The 23517-nt window shown below is 38.5% G+C and overlaps 1 protein-coding gene across 2 annotated transcripts in view; it reads right to left on the bottom strand.

The window, feature by feature from the left end:
* LRP12 (LDL receptor related protein 12) overlaps window positions 1–22990 on the bottom strand; it is a 79374-nt gene extending 56384 nt beyond the window's left edge. The window contains exon 1 of one of the 2 annotated variants that reach the window (XM_003125531.5): window positions 22811–22990. In XM_003125531.5, coding sequence (XP_003125579.1) covers window positions 22811–22889 — 79 coding nt within the window. In that variant the 5' untranslated portion in view covers window positions 22890–22990. 2 annotated transcript variants of the gene reach the window in all.
* Window positions 22991–23517: the final 527 nt, after the last annotated feature.

Here is a 23517-nt window from a genome sequence, read left to right as displayed (position 1 = left end):
ACTCACGTCTATGTGTATGTATACTTCCATAAATACACACGTACACACATATTTGTTCTTATGTGTTTTATTTCATTTAAGGAAACAGCAAGTATAGGGCTTTTGCTGGTAATTTTTCTTCTTGATTTATTAAACTTCATAGCTCACTGCTGAACAGTAGGTAGTCTGTCAATTACATTATAACACTTTTGGAAAGTAACTGGTAGCCTGTTTTACTCAAATTATGTATCAGGCATGGTACACAGATAAGATAAATCCAGGAGTTCACAGAATCTGCAGCACCAGCATGCAGGTTTGATCCCTGGCACAATGGGTTAAAGAATCTGGCATTGCCGCAGCTGTGGCATAGGTAGCAAATGTGACTCAGATCTGATCCGTGGCCTGGGAACTCCACATGCCATGAGACAGCCAAAAAAAAAGATAAATCAGTACATGGTCACCTTAATAAAGGAGACAAGTGTAACAAATAAAGGTAGTTCTTCTTTCTTTCTTCCTTGTTTCTCAACAGGTAAAATCTTTTGCGTGTGGGGACAGACTGTGACTGGGATTGGAAAGGAACAGTAGAACAAGTAAACTGATAAAAATGTTGGATTTATTTATTTATTTATTTGCTTTTTTAGGGCCACACTTGTGGCATATAGAAGTTTCCAGACTAGGGGTCAAATCGGAGCTACAGCTGCCAACCTATACCACGGCCATAGCAACTTGGGATCTGAGCAGCATATGCAACCCACACCACAGCTCACACCAACGCTGGATCCTTAACCCACTGAGCTAAGCCAGAGATAGAACCCACACCCTCATGGATCCTAGTTGGGTTCATTAACTGCTGAGTCACAAAGGGAACTCCCTAAAACTGTTAGATTTTTGATATCAACTCTTTTAATTGATGAAATTGACATACAGAAATGGGAAAGGCAGTTACCTTCTTAAAAATCAGCTTCGTTGAGGTATAATTTACATGCAAAAAGTTCACTAGTTCTAAGTATACAGTTTGATCAGTTCTAACAAGCCAACATGGTACTGTAACCACCACTACAATCAAGACTCATTTCCATCACCCACACAAGCTCTCTGAGCCCCTTTGCAGTCAATCCCCTTCTCATACTCCTAAAACCAGACAACTAATGGTCATGGACAGTTACTATGTATAAGCAATAAGCACCGCACTGAATTCATGAAAAACTATTTAATCTTTTTCCTAAAGTTGTAAGAATCGGTACTGTTATCCCCATACTATTGGTGAGGAAACTGACTCATATCAATTAAATCATGCAAGATTCTTTAGTTAGTAAGTGGTAAGGTTAGGCTTGAATCCAGATCTACCTAATTCTAATGTTAAATATTGAATTTTAACTTAAAAATACTGAATTTCTTGACTTTCCTTGGGGAAAAAAGTCTGTATCTGTCTGCATGCATTCATGTATGCAAATCTACTGAGTTCATTTCCTGTAGGAGAATGTATTTTTTAGATGCCCAACAGCCCCATTATCTTCTATGGTCATTCTGGCACTGGCCTCACACCATCTTAGTTCATTTGTATTACTTTCCTGATCTTTGCCAACATGTGAAATTGTGGCCTCTGGTGTATCCTGTAAGTCTAGGTTACACATGTAGGAAAATGTATAGAAGGATACAAAAAAACTCTGCTAACAATGTTTACCCTATTCCCTTAACCCCATCCCCAAGGCAAGAAGAAGTGAGGGGAGGCAGAAATAATTAGTTTTCATTCTTTTTTTTTTTTTTTTTTGCTATTTCTTTGGGCCGCTTCCAGGGCATATGGAGGTTTCCAGGCTAGGGGTCGAATCGGAGCTGTAGCTGCCAGCCTACACCAGAGCCACAGCAACGCGGGATCCAAGCCGCGTCTGCAACCTACACCACAGCTCACGGCAACGCCGGATCGTTAACCCACTGAGCAAGGGCAGGGACCGAACCCGCAACCTCATGGTTCCTAGTCGGATTCGTTAACCACTGCGCCACGACGGGAACTCCTAGTTTTCATCCTTTATACATTTCTATAATGTTTGACTTAGTAAAGTACATATTACTTTTGTAAGTTAACTCATGTGCACTGAATATTATTAACTAAAATGCTACCTTTGGAAAAAAACACAGCTCTAAAATTCTATAGCTAGTTTCAAGTTTTTCTTTATAAAAATTATAATTAAAATGATTACTGATGATGTCTTTTTCCTTAATATTATTGACAAACTGGTATAAGAACTATCACTTAATTTAAATGCAAAAACATATGCATTGCTCTCTTGTAGAGCAACAGATCACTAAAAAAATACTCTCATACATGAGATTTAGTAATGAGAAGACTAATGTGTGCTGCAACTTTCGTATTCTTGCTGACATCACTAATAACATCACTAATAATATTACAGCATTTATGCACAGACTAAAGAATACAAATAGAAACAGTGTTGCCTCTGCAGTAACAACAAAGATAAATGATTCCTAATGTATTTAGATTAGACTGCAGGAAAATAGCCAGAATTATAAAAGAGCAGAATTTTAAAACTAGCACACATCTAAATTTTTAAAGTACACTTTTAATAGCATTTAAGAAAAATAAGTAAATTATTAAAATCATAGTCAATACCATTTGTAGACTTATGTTTTTCTTGATATTGTATGTTTTTCTTGATATTTACCCATGTTTTCTTTTGGTGCATCAAATGTCCACACTGTTATCTTTTTCCTACCTTTACTATTTATGAAAGATGACATGCTATGTGCTTCTAAGTCTAGCAATGTCTAAAAATTAGAGAACAAGGCACTGTGAATGGTAAACATTTCACTGATAGGCAAGAATGTTCTCAAGTTTATCAGAGGCTCTATTATGGGAACCAAACAACAGTGAGTGAGTCTAAAAGCACTTTGAACTCTGAATCTCATTACCCAGCCCCTCTTTATCTCCCCTTTAGAACCCTCCTCTCTCCGGTTCCTTCATTTCCTTTTCATACATTACGGTTTTTCTCATTCAGAAGAGAAAACCTTTTTTTGCCAGTGTACCTCCCTGTTTCTACTTTCTTATCATGGTCTTCATTTTCTCAGACAAACTTTTTGAAAAATCTACACTAATAGAGCTTCCTTACCTATCATTTGTTCATAAACTTGCCTTTTATTTACCCCTAGTGCATTTCTGAAATTCATGTGGCAAAGATTATCTAAAACCTACCTATCAAACATAATCCCCCAAAACAGTTGCGAATTCTTTGAATCCTGTTTTAGAATATTGGAGAAAATCACGTAACCCTGAGGAACCATATCACTATAAATTTATGGTTTCATCTCATCTGGATACCCATTACTGGAATATAAACTTTTTTGTTTTTTGTGTTTTTTTGTCTTTTAGGGCCACACCTGCGGTATACAGAGGTTCCCAGCTAGGGGTCCAATCAGAGCTGTAGCCGCCAGCCCACGCCAGAGCCACAGCCACGCAGGATCCAAGACGTGTCTGCAACCTACACCACAGCTCATGGCAACGCCGGATCCTTAACCCACTGAGCAAGACCAGGGATCGAACCCACGTCCTCATGGATGCTAGTCGGATTCGCTAACCACTGAGCCACGACAAGAACTCCCCTGGAATATAACCTTTTAATAAAATCTTACTCAGCTCTATCTCCAATTATTACAAAATTACATTAGTCCTTCATTATTCTCTTCGAGTCTCCAAACAACTTCCTTGACCAACACTCTTAGTATATTACATCCCTTGCCAATCACTTAGAGATCTTTTGGCATATTATTCTCTTCCTTTCTAGAAACGCTGCAGCATGTATGTTTAAAGGTTCGAGTCCTCCGTGTTGATAGCTCTCAAATTTTTATACATAATAAGAATTCTTTTCCTGAGTGCAAATTTTTACTTGACGCCCACCTCCCCCAACATTCAGTAAGCACTTACCTTGTGCTAGTCATTTGGGTTGGTGCTTTTCAACACACTATTACTAATTCTTACAACATCTCTGTAAAATAGATACTATCGCCATTTTACATTCAAGGGAAATTTAGATTCAAAAAAAGTTAAAAGACTTACTCAAAGCCATTTAGGCAGATTTGTCTAGCTCAAAGCCTATGCTCTTGAAATAACAACAGCAGCAACTAATGAGTTTGTACTATGTGCCAGATGATGGTCTAAGCAATTTCCATGCCTCAGCACATTTCATCTTCATAATCTCCCTATGAAGGAGCTGCTATTATTTCCATCCTAAAAGTTGTCTTTTAACTTCCTGCTGAACAGGAAGTTATTACCTTAATATTATCTGGCTATCTCAAACTCATTATGTCTGAGATTGAACTCCTTTTATCTACCCTCAACCTGTTCCTCCCCCTTATTTACCTTACCTTGGTGAATTATACCAACATTTCCCGCTTATCCAAGGAGAAACCTGGCAGTCATTCCAGATTTCTTCTTTACTATCCCCATCTTGCCCTTACACACTATTAAGTTCTCTTGATTCTTTCCAAACCTGATACTATTTCCTTCCTTCGTGTCACTGATATTTCTTTCCAGTTTTACTGCAGGAGAACAGAAGTGTAGAATAATGCCTGACTTACAGCAGACATTTGATAAATATTTGCTGAGTATGTGAATAAATGAATGAGCTTGCGAGCTTTCTACTTTTGGTCTTGTAGCTCTCTAATCCATTCCTCACAACACTACTGGAGATCTTTTAAAAAGGTATATCTGATATGAATCTTCAGCTTATAAATCTGTAACTGGTTCAACTCCTTACCTGTATTAAGAGCCTCTGAGCCCACTATAATCTGGTTCCTCTGTATTTCTTCACCCTTAACTTCTAATACTCCTTGTCTGCTTTTACCTCATACACACATATTCTGGTGTCAGCAAGGCTAAAGTACATAGAGTTTCTGAAATTGTTTTTGAACATGATGTTCCTTCTGCTTGGAACAGTCCAATGCACTGCCACCAGCTGCTACCCAACAGACCTCCATCCATGTCAGGATGAGTTAGAAGTCCTCCTTGGTACTGAGTATGAGCATATTTTTACCACAGTCCTTATTATCCTGTTTTGGGATAATAAAGTTTTGGGACACTCACACCAAAGTTTGAGTGTCCTAAGAGCAAAGAAAATCTTTCCCTCCTTTCTCCTCTCTTTTTCTCTTTCACTCTTTCTTCCTGCCTCCCTATTCCCCAGCAACCATCTCCCAGTTTCTGACAGAGTGAAATTTCAGTAATTGTTGATTTAATAAATCAAAAGTATCAGATTTTGAAATCAAGCACGAAGCACCCTCTGTACCATTAGCCATTTGGTTTCAGGTTATAGTTTGCTTGGAGGGTAAGAGGAAAGAAGGAAAAGAATGAAGAAATACCAAGAGGAAGGAAGGCATTCTTTCATTAGTGAACGAAGTTAGAAAGTCACAAGCGGAAAGAGGCTTCAGGTCCAATTGTCCACACGGATGATAGGTTTTAGAGAGCTACTTCTTATCACTATCCTTCAAAATGGAAAATATTCAAAATGTAAAATGTTGGCCAGTGACTATTCAAAGCCCTTGAGCAGCTTCTTTAGATTTTAAGGGACTCTACTCTGCATTAGCTTTAGCAACTTCTTGGTGGGCAAGAGAGGATAACAAGCAAAGGCATGATGCTTTTTTACCATTTTTGATCATCAATGACTTAGTTCTTAACAGATTATAGCTCATCAATATAGTAAATATATTTAAAGAATTATTTTTCCCCCCTCTGAGCAAGTGATTAGCTTTTCACTTACCTCTACTGAAGCTAATTTACCTATTTCACAGAACCTTAAAAATAGTACCTAGCAGTTTATCCTGTCAACTAGGCATTTTCCTATAGAAGTATTACATAGGAAGTGGAAGTCTATCCTTTTCACATAACTTTAAAATAATTATCCAATGTAAATATATCTATCCTTGCTACAAAGGTACATTTCCTCAAGTGACTAAAGAGAAAAAAATATTTCTTAGGATAAATTTGTTTCTATACTACAAAATTTCACAAATCTTCATTTACTTCATTGTCAGAACAAATATTTGAGGTAGGTACTGTCTCCAGTTTACAGATGAAGAAACATTAGAGTTTTGGCCAAGATCTGTCTCATTACAAAGATCACATATTTAATTCCTTCACTGTACTTTCCAAAATATAAATGGGTCATATTTTGAATAATGATTTTATCATTTACAAAACACTTTCCTAATATGTATCTTTTAATTTTAAAACTATCCCAGGAGTAATTGATATTCCCATGTTAAGGCCCAGGCAATTGAAACGCAGTTAATTAAACTGAGAGGACTAAATCTCAGCTGTTGTGAATAGAATCAAGCATGGAATACCAGATCTTCTGCTGCCAAGGTCAGAAGTCATAGCTCTATCCCTCATAGATGTTCTTCTGTTAATGATGTCTAGATGCAATAGAACAGGAGAAAACCAAGAGTCTTACTTATATGGACAAGGATTCCAAAAGATGAGGGAATATTAAAAAGATAGGGGAGTTAAAAGCAACCAGAAGACAATACTAAAATCTATTACAGATAGTATATGATGGCATGATACAGCAGAAAGTATATGAACCTTGACATGAAACAGTTTTCAGTATATACCACATATCATTCCATGTCGATATACTTCAACACACATCTTTAAAAGAACATTCTCATCAACTACAATGCTCTTATTTTTTTAATAGTAATTTTGAATATCATCTAATATAGCCAGGTTATAATTAGGTTTTTCTGGTTGTCTCATAAATGTCTCTTTTCAGCTGGCGTAGCTGAAGCAGGACCCATTCACTGTCACCACATTTCACTTGGTTAGTGTGTTTAAGTCTCTTTTAAACCACTGTGATATCCCCTTATTTTCCATGCCATGGACTTTGTTACAGAAACCAGATCAGTTGTCCTATAGGAGGCCTATATTCTGTGGTGTCACTTCCTTTTGGTGTCGCTTAACTTTGTTCATCTAGCTCAAGAGTCAGCAGAGTCAGCAAACTTTTTCTGTTTGCTGACTCCTGAGCTAAACAAATATTTTAGACTTTGTGAGCCATAACAAGTCTGGTTGCAGCTACTCAACTTTGTCATGGTAGCATGAAAGCAGCCATGGACAAGACTGAAATGCATCAGAGTGGCTGTGTTTCAATAAATCCCTATGAAACAAAATAAAACAAAAAGCACGCAGTGGGCTGGATTTGGCTCAAAGGCAATAGTTTGCCAACCCCTGCTGTAGAAGCTTGATTTCATGCAGGTTCAACATTTTTGGCTGGAATCCTTCTGAGCTGGTTCTGTATGCTTTATATGTATCCCTGCAGGCACACATTACCTGCCTGCCCTACTTTTCATAAGTCTTAGATTAATCAATAGGTCCAGGTAGGATAGCCTGATCCCCTCCATTGTAAAGTTCCCACATGACCATTTGTCTAATAGTTTCATTTACTGATGGTCATAGACTGAATAAATTATTTCATTAAGGGTGGAAAAAACAGTTTTGTAATCCTGCCATTATTTATACCTTCATTAGCAAAACTTCTGCATAGACCTGTCCCTCAACAAATGTTATTTGCTTACTCTGAAACACAATTCATACAGAAGAAAAGGAGGATAAATGCTTAAGTCGTTCCTTATAATTGCTCATTTTCAGAGTATGGAGTTAGCACCCCATTTGATACCACTGGTAACTAGTAACTTGTTGCACTGTGTAAGTGTGTGACTATGTGGGTTTCCTATTACAAGTCTCTTATTATGAACCAAGGAGTGTTCTATATTCAACCATCTGTCTTTATCACTCTTTTTAATACTTAAGTTCTCTCATCTTTGGCCAGTGGGAGCCTCTTTATATTGGCCCCTTTTGGCATGACCCGCTAGTCTTTAAGAGTTTCCCTGCTTTTTGATACAAGAGAATGTCTCAGGCTTATCTTTTGGTACTTCTGCCCCAGAATGAAATTAGGCGTTCATTCGATCCTTTCCATGAGGAACAATATTCACAGTGCTAACCACAGTTCTAGTTGTGCTCAATGCTATTGTTCTGTTATTGCAACATTTTACTGATGAGGGTATAAAAAAGATATATCACCTTGAATTCAAGAACAGAAGCATAAAGCAGTATACTGTTTCTGAAAACGAACACTGCCTTAAGAAATTATTTAATTTCTCTATGGCTGAGTTTTCTGTAAAATGGGACCCATGTCATGGTTTTGATATAAAGGTTAAGTGAATATGCATGTATGTAAAGATATATATACACACACATATATATATGGCATTTAAAGCAGTGACTAGCATATGGCAAATACTCAAGAACAATCAAGTACTAATGTTATTGAGAACTTTTAAAATACTCCAACCTTTGACTCAGTAATTCCTCTTTATGACTTAATCATAAGGAAAATAATTTTAAAATTAAGATAAAAATTAATAAAAGCATGTCAATTACAGTATTTATAAATGTGAAGAAAACTGTAAATTGAATGTCCAACATTGAAACAATTTATGAAGAAAAAGTGACACAGAAAAATGCCCAAGATATAGGCATTTTTAATGCTTAATAAACCACCATCCAAAGATACCATTTCTACTAGTCAAGTATAAATGTTCATTTCACTGCATTCTAACCACATTTTGATTTGTATGTCTTTATTGAACATTTTGAACACTTAGAATAGTTTGACTTTTACGTATTTACTAAATTAGTTTGTGGTATTTATTTATATTTCTTTGCAAGGTTAATTTTTGTTTCTAATTTTATTAGCCATCCAATTACTGTTACTATAAATTATCTTTTGTCCATCTCCTGAGGAAGAAAATTAACATTTTATGTGGAAAGTATTTGCATAAGTTATTTAATACACTCACAACAAACCTTGAGGGTATGCAGCATAAAATCCAATAATCCAGCATCTTGCCAATTAGAAATCTCAATTAATAGCAAACCCAAATTAATTCAGAAAACACTAATGATCTGGCTTCTGTGGTTCATCTATCAGCATCACAAATGGATGAGTTCTAGTAATGAATTTTAAAAAGTAAATATATCAGGAATTAATCAGTTTGCATATAAGCTACACAGAGTTTAGTAAAGTCTTGAAGTAAAACTACAAAGTAGTAGTATAGTGTAATGGTTAAGAGCTGTGAGTCTTGAGTCATGTTACCTGGGTTCAAACCTGAGCTCTTTCACTTGTAACCTTGGCTAAAACCACTAAACTTCACTGTTTCCTTATATGTAAAATAGAAATAATAATAGCATCTAAGCTGACAGGACTGTTATGAGAAGTAAATGAGTGTGTGTGAATATATACACATGTATATACACATATAGGTACACAAAAACATACTGACTAGAACACTGACTAGTACACAGTAACTGGAATAGAAATATTTGCTATTGTTACAAAAATGAGTTTATAAATCAGTCCCTCTTTATTTCCTACCACTTCATATAGCACAGCTTGCTTTTCAAATACTGTATTGTTTTGCAACTATTTAAAAATATTCTTTAATTAGCCATGCACAATTTGGGTGATCAAGGAACGATTTTTTAAAATGCTTCTGATGATACTTAAAAAACTGTAGTGATGACAAAAATAGATGGGTGGTTGGTTATCTGAGATTATGGGTGGAGAAAGGATGTGACTATAAAAAATAGCAAGAGGGAGTTATTTCAGGTGATATATCATGATTTGGATGGTAACTACACATATCTGAACGTGTGTTAACATTCAGAGAACTTTACACCAAAAAGAAAAAGAACTAATTTTACCATATAATTTTAAAAATTAGGAGTTCCCCTTGTGGCTCAGCAGGTTAAGAACTTGATATTGTCTCTGTGAGGATGCAGGTTCAATCCCTGGCCTTGCTCAGTGGGTTAAGAATATGGCACTGCTGCAAGCTGCAGCATAGGTCACAGATGCAGATCCAGTGTCACTGTGGCTGTGGTGCAGGCCTCAGCTGCAGCTCTGATTCAACCCCTACCCGGGGAACTTCCATATGCTGCAGGTGCAGTCTAAAAAAAACATTTTAAAAAACCCCAGTAGTTCCCTTGTGGCACAGCAGGTTAAGGAGCCGGTGTTGTCACCATTGTGGCTTGGGTTGCTGCAGTGGCTCAGGTTCGATCCCTGGCCTAGGAACTCACACATGCTGTGAGTGCAACCAAAAAAATTTTTAAAGTTTTAATTAAAAACTAAAATTAAAAAAATAAACTGTTACCTTAAAAACTAGAAAAACAAAATAAATCAAAGAAAAATTAAGTTAAAAGAAGAAATTAGTAAATACATAACAGGGAAATTAGCAGACCATAAAGCCAAGAATGAGCCTTTGAGAAAATCTAAAATAGAGAAACCTATGGTAAGTGTTTTCAAGCAAAGAAAGACAGAGAAATATTAGGAATGACAATGGTGATATAATCACACATATAGAAAATATTTTTGAGAGCACATTACTTATACCTTTAAAGCAAATATGGAAACAAAGATGAAACTGCAAATATTCTAGGAAAATATGACTTGGTATTTTTAACAAAATTGACTCAAAGAGGTAGAAATTGAAAAGATAAAGTTATTCCCCCAAAACACCAAGCCTTATAGTTGCAGGGTAGGATTAAAAAAAAAAAAATTTAAAAAAACCTCTAGTAAAAAAACCTTTTAAAAAAACCTTCTATTATTTTAAATTTTGCTATAGTCATCCCCCTACGTGGGTCAGGGACTAAAATAACAACTTTAAAAAAAAAACACAAAATTTTAAAAAGCAGGGATAAATCATGTATCCTAATTCAAATTCTCTGTAACACACCCACATACTCCAATCAAACACACAGTTCCTTATTGTAATGCAGTAGAAACAGTAATGTGGAATTGAATTCTATTCAGACGGAATTTATGCAATTTTACCTATCTTCACTTATATTTTTCACATAGCCACTAAATACAACCACTTTATCTGGTGCTCAAAAAAACTTCTATACCAATGCTAGAGAGAAAACTGGATATTTTGTACTTAATAAAAGTATGCTATTCAGTACTGAATATACAACACAAAACATGTATGTGGTAAAGATGATGTCAGGGTTTTTTGTTTTTGTTTTTTAAGAACTATACTTTAGCCTTACTCACTGACATTGGAAACTAAACTCTGCAGTGATTCCACTCCAGGAGCACCAACAGTAGGCAGGCTCCCCCTCCATCTCCCACCCTGTGTACCAGGTGAACACTTTCATACAAGTAGGTAATCATGTCAGTAACAATGTCATGGCTTACATAGTTCTGGGGCCGCCTTTTGGATAACTCTAAGGTTGCTCCTTTTTGAGCAAATAAGTTTGGTTTCAAAGTATCATCATCCCCAACAGACCACAAGTACTCAGTTGATAGGATACAGCAGTCCTACCCCTTGACTTGAATTCAGTCTTCATTTAGCATCTCCATTTTATGCCACCGATCCTTTCTTCAGATGTGAACTCTACTTTTCATGCCACCAGTCCATCCACTAAAGTTATCCTACTTGCTTCTTTGGTCCCAGGGCCCATTCATAAGGAGAAATTTACTTCTGACAGGCTCATCCCTATTATCTTGCTTAGTGAAACAAAGTTTCATCACACTAGGAATGAAAACATTTCTCCAGTCAGCAGGACAAAGCTGTTCAGTTTTGCTTTCTTACTATAACTGCAGCTATACAGTTCAAAACCTCTTACTCTCTTGCTTTCTTATTATAACTGTAGCTATACAGTTCAAAACCTCTTATTCTCCTCCCCTAATCTGAAAAGGTAAAATAATCACAACTGAACACTAAAAAATTTCACACCATTCTTGACCCTTTAAATCAATTTTTAAAAAGATATATCAATTATAAGCATATCTTAAATAATAGACTGACAGATATGAAAATGGGGCAGAGGAAAGAGGAAGTTAGAGTACTGGAGAGAGAAAGAAAAGGGGTGAGAGTTAGAAAGCTGAGACTGGCTACAGACTAAGCTCATAGATATAAACACAAAGTCTTAAGAATATAAGTAAATGCATTCCAGCAGATTCAAAGATAATACATCATTACCAATTTGTTGTGCCCTATCTCGTAAATGCAAAAGTAGTTCAACATTAGGAATCACATGAATGTAATTTACTCCATTTATGAATAAATAAATTGATTTATTCAACAAGTACTATCTGACACTGCGCAAGCTAGGTATGTTTCACTCATATAATTCTATCCCTCACGATAATCTTGGAAATGACCTTACGATCATGTTGGAAATGAAAACTTACGTGACAAACTTAAATACCTATTCTCAAAAAAATCATTTTATATAGGAATTCTTGTAATATCTCTAATTTGATTAAGAATACTAAAAACTCATAGCAAATATCACACTTAAATTTAAAAGGGGGGCAGGGAACCATTTTAAAGACTTAGATATCAACTGAGGAGTATGGACCTTATTTGGATCTTGTTCCAAATAGTTTCTAAAACTTCATGTTTATATGACAACCAGGCCAATATATATATGGCTGGATATGTGATGATAATCAGGAATTGGTAAATTTTTAAGTGTGATAATGGTATTGAGTTTAAGTTTTGGGGTTTTTCATGGTTTTTTTTTTTTTTTAAATCTCTCACATCTTAGAGATACATACTAAAATATTACTAGGTTAGGTATTTGGGATTTTCTTCAAAATCATTTGCATTTGGGGGGAAGTCAAAGTCTAGAAAAAAATAAGACTAGCCCTATAATGATCATTTGTTGAAGCTGGCTGTTGGATATATGAGATTAGTTACACTAGTGTCTCTAATTCTGAATATGTTTCAAATTTTCCAGAGTACAAAGTTTTAAAATTGTTTTTAACTATCAAACACAAAAGAAAAAAAAAAGAACAAAAACAAAATGTAAAACACTAGAGAGAATTTACATTATCAGAAAATCTGTGGATATTCAACATTATTCTTTATTTAAAAAAAACTGTATCACTTTTCATTGAAAAATACATACAAAAATGCACAAATTGCAAGTTCCATGAGTTCACCCAAAATCACACAAATACCACCACTGCATCTGTGTAAAGCAGCATTTAGGTCAAGAAACAGATTTGATCAGCAGCCCAGAAGCTTCCCTGGTACTCATCTCAATCACTACCCACCCATGTTCCCTCCCAATAGCTAACTATTCTCCTACATTATGCTAACTTCTTACATTGTAATCATGCAGTAGCTGTAATTTTGTGTCTAACTTCTTTTGATCAATACATGAAATTTACCCATGTTATTTGTAGCAGTACTTTGTTCTTTTTCATTACCTTGTAGCAAATTATTCTCAAAGTGTGGTTGGTGGACTCCTGGGAATCCATCCCCAAGACCCTTTCAGAGTTTAACAGAATACTAAGGTTCACTGATTTGATTTCAGATTCCACATTGCAACTAAGCTTTAAAAAACTACTTCTTGTCAAGTTCTGGTGTAGCATCAAAGAATATTCACATTTATCTGAAAAGGATACTAAAGTCCTTCTCCCTTTACAATTCTCTATATAAGCCAGATTTTATTCTTATACTTCAAGCAAAACATGTCACAATAGACTGACTGCAGAAGCAGACATGAGAAATCAGCTGTCTTCTATTAAGCCAGACATTATAGTGATTTGCAAAATGTATCACAATACCACTCTTCTCATTAAACTTTTTGGAAAATTTAGTTGTCATTTTACATATTTTTTAAATGTATGCTATTTATGGTCACATATAATGGGGTTTCTTGTCATTTTAAATGAGTTAATAAATATTTTCATAATCTCCCAACTTTAATTTCTAGTATTATTTTAAAAACATATATACCTACTATAGAAGAACATTCTTTGGATTCCTTAATAACTGAGGAGCCCCAGTCCCAAAAGTTTGAGAATGGCTGAAGTACAGTTTTCCCTTATGTGAATATACCATAATTTATTCATCCATTCTATTGTTGATGGACATATGGGCTGTTTCTAGTCTGGAGTTATAACAAGTAAGGATGCTATGAATATCCTTGTACGTGTCTCCTGACACACATGATATCCCCACTCTGTTGCATTTATACCAGGAGCAGAACTGCTCAATTATAGGGCATGTTTACACTAAGATTTAACAGACACTGTATTCAAAGTGGCTATTAAGCATCTGAAATGTGGTTAGTCTAATTGAGACGAGCTGTAAAAATAAAATATACACTGGATTTTGGACACTTAGTATGAAAAACAATGCAGAGTATCTCATTAATAATTTTGTATTGATTACATGTCAAAATAATATTTGAGATATTTCAGGTTTTATATACATATCACATACATATAGTCTTTTTAGGGCATGGCACATATAAGTTCCCAGGCCTTGGGTTTAAATCAAAGTTGTAGCCGCCGGCCTATGTCACAGCCAAAGCAATGTCATTTTTGAGTCACATCTGTGATCTCTGCTGCAGCTTGCAGCAATGCCCAATCCTTAACCACTGAGGGAGGTCAGGGATCAAACCAGCATCCTCATGGGTACCAGTCAGGTTCTTAACCTGCCAAGCTACAACAGGAACTCCTAAATATATTATTAACATTAATCTCACCTTTTTTTTTTTCCTATGTGGCTACTGGAAAATTTAAAACTATGTATATGACTTATATTTGGGGCTCACATTATATATGTTGGGCAGTGCTGCTCCCGGGGGGAAATAGAGAAAGTAAAACAGGAAAATACCAATACTGCACCTAAGAACAGTCTAGGATGCTGAGAAAATGGGCACCTAATTTTGAGGAGCCAGGAAAGACTTCCCAAAGGAGGTCACATCTAAAGGAAAGCTGAAGGATGGCAGGATTCAGCCTACTGAAGAAAGTGGCGGAGGAAGGAAGATAAAGCTCAGCAGAGGGACCAGTGTGTGCAAAGGCCAGGAGACAAGAGAACCACGTGCGGTACAGCACAATATAGACAGAACACGGTGGAAGGGAGGGACATGTTGGAGAGCATGACAAGAGACAAGAGAGGGAAAAACTAGCTAGATTGGGAAGGGCATGCTGATAGTTCTATTTTAAGAACAGGGAACTATTGGTAGGTTTTAAACAAGAAAGTTACATAACCATATCCTTACTTTAGAAGAGTCACTCTGCTGCTCCTCTGTGTGATGTGAATGAATCAGGACAAGACTAGAGTCAAGACATGAGGGGCAGTTACCATAGTAAAGATTAAAAAAACAACAGGCCTCTATATGGAGAGAACAGCAGTAGAGAGACTCGAACCTTAGGCTGAATCACTACTCTCAAAGTTTCAGTTTCTTTTAATAATAGCTACCTTGCAGTTATTTTGAGGATTTAAGCAAGGCATTTTTGGTAAAAGAGTTCTGTGTGCTCTCAGTGAGGTTTTAATGTCACTAGAACAGGCAGTAATAATTTCAAGAAACTGAATTCTATTTCAGAATATACAGAGAAAAAGATTCATTTCTTCTTCAACTTACTAACTAAAACCTAAATGATATTTTAACAGTCAGTGGAATTAAGTCAGATAATTACTATTAAACTCCAACTATTAAACATCCTACTGTGCTCCATTTAATCTCAATATAAAAGGATTAGCTCCACAGCCTGTGTCTCTAAAAACTGTGTCTCTAAAAACTACACCACAAGTGAATTAAAGGTAAGTATCAAGTTACTCTCATTCAATGGTAAAAACATGAATGTAAAACAATTTCACTTCACCAAACTGATACTAACAGGGCAGTGAATTATCAAGCATTCAAGGGAGAACTAAAAAACTGCTCAGTCGGCGGCTTCATTTATTTTAAAGTTTTAAGACTTTCTTAAATTACATCTTCTATAAATAAACTATTCAATCCAGTGGGGAAAAGGTAAAAGGTTACTTTATTTTTCCAAAATTTTTTGAAGTTCTCTAAACCACCAATGCATTCTTGACCCTCTAAGATACACAGCAATCTTTAACTGATCACAGTAGAAAACATTTAACCTGGGCAAAAAGTCCTTGAAAGCTAACTTTTATTCCACCCTTTACTTCCTGCCTGAAATACTTTTAAAACACTGTAGGAGGTTCTGTTCTGTACTTATTTCATTAACAAAAATGATAGTCCTTAGAACTGAGTTCTCCATACAACCCTTCATAAGCCTCTCCCCTTGGAACTTAAATCCCCACTCTCTACTGTCCCCAGCTGCACAACTATTCACCACAATATCCCTTCTTGCATCATCTGTTGTTAGCCTTCTCTTTTCTAGATTAATACTTAACCTCCTGAGAATCTAAACTGATTTACTGAATTATGTAAGCAGAATTCACCCTCAGCCTCTCAGCCCTATTCTTCCCCCTCACCTGACAATCTCACGCCCTGTTACTTTGAGAAGTCTCCATTGTCCTACCCCAAAACCTACAGACCTACATATATTTACACCAATATTTTCCTCCTTCCCTCTTGCGATGAGATGGGAAGTACCCCTCTATTCCCCAGCTAAAGGGCAATCCGTGCTCTTCTATCTCCAGTGCTACCACCTGGGTCCAAGCTCCTGTCTCTCTCACCTGCTTAACAGCCAAAACTTATCATCCCTCCCACCTCTACTCTTGCCTATTTCTCAACAATCCACACAGTGGCAAAAGCAACTGTTTCAAAACATAAATTACATTATGTCACTTAAACCATATGGACAGTCACACTTAAAATAAACCCAAACTCTTTGCCATGGTTTCCAAAGCCCTGAGTTCCTGCCTAAGATTCTAGCCTCACCTTGTCACTCTTAAACTACTGTGCTCTGGCTACTGATTTTATTCCTTTACCTGCAACACACCAGCTCGTCTACATCAGCAGTTTTCCTAATTCAGCTCTTTGACATGTTGTTCCCATGTACAAGGCTCTCTATCTCAATCATAACATGGCTGGTTATCCTTGAGGTTTTGTATTTTCCTCAACAAAGAAGCCGCCTTCTAATTATTCTGTGTCTGTTACTCACTATCTTGGCCCTTTATTTGTTTTGGTTAGAGTACTTCCTATTTTCTTTTTTCTTTTTCGTACTTTTGCCTTTTCTAGGGCCGCTCCTGCGGCATATGGAGGTTCCCAGGCTAGGGGTCTAATCAGAGCTGTAGCTGCCAGCCTACACCACAGCCACAGCAAAGTGGGATCAGAGCCGCGTCTGTGACCTACACCACAGCTCACAGCAACACCGGATCCTTAACCCACTGAGCAAGGCCAGGGATCGAACCTCATGGTTCCTAGTCAGATTCGTTAACCACTGAGCCACAACGGGAACTCCGGTTAGAGTACTTCCAACAAGTTATTCACTAAACTGTAAGCTCCATGAGGGCAGAAACTATGTCCACCAGGTTGTTGTGCCTTAGGTAGTGCAAGCAAATGCTCACAGAATATTTGCTAAATGAATAAATGAGTGAAGAGACAGACAGGAATAGGTTTCATCCTGGCTCTATATTTCCTAGTGGTTTGACCTTAGATAAGTGTCAACTACTCTGAGCTTCACTTTTCTCTTCTATTAAAAAAAGGGATAAATACCTTATAGGATTTCTAAATGAGACCCAATGAAGATTAATGGACAATGAATAAAGACCAAGTACAGTATCTGAACTTAATTTAATAAATGTTAGTTTCCCTCCCTCACTTCTATATTTTAGACAGTGAGAATTCCCTATGCTAATTCAGTTATGACATGAGAGAGAGAGAGAGAGAGAGCGAGCGAGCTATCTAGCTATATACACATCTATTGCTGCATCTACTTAAAAAAACTAATGACATCCGTCTGAACAGACAGAATGACAACTTGTATTTGCAGGAAATAATCCTACACCTTAGAAAATGGGAATAAGTAACATACACCAATTACTCACCCCTCCCACAAAGGACATGGTGGGGGATGGAGAAAATGTAGAGAAACTAGAGGAAAAGTGATCTGAAAAATTAGAAATCACTCATTCAAACTCAATTTCTGTGTTTAAAATAAACTTAATTTACCTACAAAGACTTGTAGCAAGAACAAGACCAGTACCCACTCTAAAATTCTGAAACAAAGCATCTTCTATTTGCTTAAATCTATACAAATCTCATCTATATTAAAAGTATTTACCTCCTTTTCTAACTTTTGTTCTTTTTTTTTTTTTTTTTCTGCTTTTTAGGGCCTACGGAGGTTCCCAGGCTAGGGGTCAAATCGGAGCTGTAGCTACTGCACCACAGCCACAGCAACACCAGATCCAAGCCTCGTCTTCGACCTACACCATAGCTCATGGCAAGGCCAGATCCTTAACCCACTGAGCAAGGCCAGGGATGGAACCTGCAACCTCATGGTTCCTAGTCGGATTCGTTAACCACTGAGCCACAACAGGAACTCCTTAAAACTGTAATTTCATTGGTAAGCTGTAAGAAAAAAACAATAGGCCCAAAACAAAAATGCCTCAGATAAGAGAAACAAAAAGTTCTATCGCTTTAATGTCTTAACAAGCTTTAAATTTTCTAATGACAAAAGTTAAGTCCTTTGTTCCCAAACATTTTTAACTGCTGCTCACTTCTCAGTCTGACATCATTTTTATGTTTTCTTCAGAGATTTTACTTTCTAGGAACCGCCTAAATCATTTATCATACATCATTCAAATCTCCATACTCTCCCAGCTACCCCTCTGAAAGTGGGCATTTAATACTTTCTGCCTGGTAGCCACATAGAATTTTGTGGAATGTGCTGCATCCCTTTATATTCTCCCTGGAATATAGATATAATTCAGATTCTAAACTCAAGGAAAGGTTCATAGGAGCAATTAATTCACTTTTATTCAACATATTTTATGTAATCAAGCTTGACTTTTTAAGAAGTAATTGGAATCCGGTTTAGATTTTTTTCCTCATGTTCCAATTATTTCTACAACCTTTCTAAAATTGGAACTTCTAATATATCCTTAAACTGGAAGTTTATAAAATGCTGCTGAAAGTTCCATAAAATTCAACAGAAAAGATTCACCCATTAGACATAAAATGCAAGAGTAAAAAGAATATGTTATATTCCCACAGCATCTCGAGCAGTAGTGTGTACAGAAAGAATTTTTGACTACAATGAGCTGAAAACCAGTTTAAAGATAAACTTTGTCACAGGTCAGTCAGTACGTGTCAGAGAGAGTTCTTGCTGCTACCAAATGCTCTAGCAGCAAGTAACCAAAGACTTAACTATCTGCAACTCTTCAAGGCTACTGTAAAATGATATCAAAACAACAAACATTTTAAATTACATTTTAAGGCTTCATCTAGGGCAGTGTTTTACAAACTAAGAATTACATCCTCTAGGTGAGTCCAAAATTAATGAGTCCAAAACAGCAAATGAAGAAAGGAATGGCAAGAGAAGAGAGGTTAAACTGACTAGAAAATGTCAGAGCACATTGCAGGTAGCATGAACAAGTATTATTTCATGAACGTTGTTTTGCTCTGTATAGTGGGAGTAATATAAAATATATTTTAGGGTACTTCAAGGATGAGTTTGAGTCTTAAAAAAAAAAAAAAAGATTGGAAGACACTGATCTGGGAGACAAACAGAAGTGGGAAAGGATAAAGCAAGAGAACTGCCACAATTACCAAATTATGACTTGGGAGGTGAGCAAGACCAACAGTGTCTGTTGACGCTGGTTTTAAAAACCCCGAGATATTCTAAAAGCCAGATATTTACATGTGAAATATGAAGAAGCACCTTCTGGCTTACAGTAGGCCTAGAACAAAATGCCCAGCAAAGCTCACAGGTGCCCCCATTAACTGTTCTTATCCCTTCAAACTTCCAACAGTAGAGGTCAACCTTTACCTTCCCCTAACTCTCAGGAACATTAGGTGCAGTTAAACTCAGCAGCTCGTGAAAGTTAATTATTGGTCCTTGAACAACTACACCTAGAAAACATTAACTGTATTCCGTATCATAATTTACAATTTCAAATAAGGCTTTGGCATTAAGAAAAGTAACCTGAAGTAAAACAATCACACTATTCTACCAAAATGGTCACATTTAATGGTCACACAATCCACTAAAGCGGTCATATGAAAAGACTAGACCCCGAAACAAACCATTACTTTTAAGGTATCTGAAATGTTGCAAAGATTCAAGGCACAATTTGAAACCATATAAAATTTAAAAGATAAGAGTCATTTTGTGAAGAGTTAGTACTGGAACTGTCCAATCAACCTGCATTTTTTCACTGAGTCTATGTTAAGAGTTACTCTGAATAGTCTGTTGTTTTAACAGAGGTTTCTCATTATTTTTGAAGCTACTTTAAAAAAAAAAGTTGGAGTTCCCGTGGTGGCACAGTGGTTAACGAATCTGACTGGGAACCATGAGGTTGCAGATTCGATCCCTGCCCTTGCTCAGTGGGTTAAGGATCCGGCGTTGCTGTGAGCTGTGGTGTAGGTTGCAGACGCAGCTCGGATCCTGGCCTGCTGTGGCTCTGGTGTAGGCCAGTGGCTATAGCTGCGATTCAACCCCTAGCCTGGGAACCTCCATATGCCACAGGAGCGGCCCAAGAAAAGGCAAAAAGACAAAAAAAATAAAAAATAAAAAAACAAAAAAAAAAGTTCTGATGTATAAGGGATAGTTTCATATATTACAGAGTATATTTGTTCTAAAGGGTCAGAATAGGTGATGTTTTTTCTTAAGATGCATCCATTGCTCATCACAACTACTGCATATTCAAGTAAAACAACCCCACTATTGTTATGAAAGCAATCTCCCCCAGACTATTGTTATAGCTTTTTTTCTTCTCTAATATAGATCCACACATGCTTGAAGAGACAGAATCGGACAAAAAGCAGAGCAATAAAGAGAATTTCCCCAATTGCAGAGTAAAGGGTTCTTTTAATCTCCGTTCACAGTTTAATGTTCTGCCTGGCTCTCTACCTCCTTTTTCTTTATACTTTGAAACTTGCTGTGTGGCTTGAGATATCAACCCTTAGCATAATCACTTGCTGTTTTTATAATGTGATTCCACATTGTTGGAAAAAGGAGCTTCAGTCTTTGCCTACTAACCATTCCTCACTAAACTCAAATTCCCAAAACATAAACCTCTGATAAGCACCTACCAGAAAGTCATTTTGTGTACAAGTACAAAAGAATGCACCAAGACAAATTGTGGGGTTCACAGACTCTTATTCCTAGATGCAAAAATACTTTTAGTTCAAACACTAATGGCATAGCTTTTAATGACAGAAGAGGTAAAAGAACCAGTTTATCTATCCATAAACTCAATTCTAAGACTCAATTCTGATTATAGTAGAGGACAAAACTGGACACTCTTAATCACCCTAGATTAAAGAAGCCTTTTGCTTTCCTCTCTCTCCTGGGCCATTACACCAAACCTAGAGTAGAACTACACCAATCTTCAGGCTAGAAGAAACACATAATAGCTTATCGATCCCTGGTGCAGACCCAAACCCACAAGTCACTAGGCAAGTAGGGATCACAGCCACTTGATGCAACTAACCATCAAAAGTCATGCACTGGGTTTCTGAGTCACCAATAAGCATACCACTGGCAATTATCAATCAAATGTGAACCTGCCCCGCATAAAAAAAAAAAAAATACTATATTAATCAGGTCAGGGATCAATACATTCTGAATTACTTAGGAAAAAGTACTATTTTTGATTGTCAGTAAATGTAAATTTCAGTTCATTAAACTCTTCATTTCATGTAATTTCTCAGGTTTTAAAAGTTGCCATCACATTCCATTCTACAGATAAATGCTTTAAAAAATATAATATTTGCTCATAAATTACACGTTGACTGAACGCCATCCCTACCCTAAAGTAGTGTTTATGGCAAATGACTTAGACTTTTCAGAAGTAAAATTTACCAAAGAATGGTAACTTCTAAATCTTTTCTTCTGAAGAAATCAAAGCACTACTCCCAAAAGCAAAGGTTAACTGTGTGCTCTGACACAACTATTAATGCTTTTAACTGATGAACTAGGAACAGTCAAGTCAGAAGTGGAACTCAAGTCCCTCTAGCAACGAATGTTCTTTCCAATTAATTCCATTTAGCTCTTCTTCTGACCCCACATAGAGCTTGGTCCTCACTCAGTCTCAGCCTTCTCTTAACCTCAAAGGAATATATGTAATACAATCCACAGATTGGAATAAAGCAACAGCGACAACATTAGCGGACAATGATGGATGAAATGACAAACGAACTAGGAGTCAGGGCAGACACGTACGCCCTAAGAGGGAGAGACTGAGGTGGGGCTGGAAACTATTTTCTGGCCTTCTCCCGAGTGCTGCTCTGGGGAAAGGGCAGGATCCTGCATGCCCGGGATCAGCAGAGCCTGGGCCCCCGAGGTGCGGGGATGGGAAGAAAATAGCGGGCTGCTTTTTAAGGAGTGGGGAAGGTGGGGAAAAGGTTCCGTGCGAATTCCACTGGGAAGAGAACTTTGTGACCCTGGGAGGGTTGGGGGTGGCAGGACCGTCCCGGGTAGCGGCGGGGGCGACCTCCCCTTCTCTCTCCCACAGCCATACATACCTCTTTTGTGTGCGGATTGTACAAGGGACCACGAGTGCTCGAGAACCCGGCCGCCGGGGCCCTCCAGTCCAGATCAGGAAGTCCGCCCGCCACCCTCTCGCTCCCCTGGGGCTCCCCCGGGCCGGGACGTCCAAGCCCCCCTCCAACACCCCTAGGGTCTGGAGGCGGGCGAGTGGACCAAAGCATCTTCATCTGGGGACAACCCCTCCAGTGGATCTACCTCTCGCCGGGTCTTTGTCCCGCCGGCGGTCGGGGTCTCTCCCCGGTTCTTTGGGGAGCCCCTGTCCTGGAGGCCTCCGGGCCCGGGGTCGCCCCAGCTTTGTTCGGTCAGCGGGGCGCGGAGACGCGGACACTTACCGTACACCCCGGCGAGGAAAAGCAAGAACAGCGCAGACCTCCACCGCGGAGACTCTTTTGTGCTCCAGCGACGGGCCATAACCACGGCAGATGGAGGGAGCGAGGAGGAGACGGAGGAGGAGGAGGAGCTGGGGCCAGACGCCGCCGCCGCCGAGCCCCCGGCTGCTCCCTGCGCTCTCCGCGGCGGCGGGAGGGGGAGGGGGAGGGGAGGGGCTGCCGCCGCCGCCGCCGCCCGCGCGCTCCCTCCCTCCGGCGCCCCCTCAGCAGCAAGCCGGTTCCCACCCCCGCCGGCGCGAGAGCTCTCCGCGGGGCTGCCCTCCTGAGGGCCGGGGCAGGCAGCGCGCGAGCGCGCGGGCGCGAGGCGAGGGGGCGGCGGACGCGCGACTCCGACCTCGCGCAGCACCGGCTAGCCCGCGCCGCCACCCGCCAGACAGCGCGAGCCGGCACCAGCGCACCATCCGTGTGATCGGCAATCCCCTGGTCCGCCTGCCTTGGTTCCCGCCCCGCGCTCCGCTGGACTTTCCAAGTCTCAGGCCCTCTTTCTCCGCGACTGGAGCTGGAGAAGCAAGGCAGTGCCAATCGATGAGCGAGTGCGCGAACACCGGCCGCTGGTTCCCCCCAGCTGGGGAGCGGGGGCTGGCTTTGGAGGTCTGCCACAGTCCTAGGTCCCCACGCTGCCCCTCCTCGTGGTGTGAGCGCGAGTTTGT

This window comes from Sus scrofa, chromosome 4, assembly GCF_054392235.1.
Source record: "Sus scrofa isolate SSC_HxYL_T2T_F1_AM1 chromosome 4, Sscrofa_HxYL_maternal_Yorkshire_Landrace_v2.0, whole genome shotgun sequence".
NCBI classification, from domain to species: domain Eukaryota; kingdom Metazoa; phylum Chordata; class Mammalia; order Artiodactyla; family Suidae; genus Sus; species Sus scrofa.
This window is presented reverse-complemented; position numbering and strand designations above follow the sequence as displayed.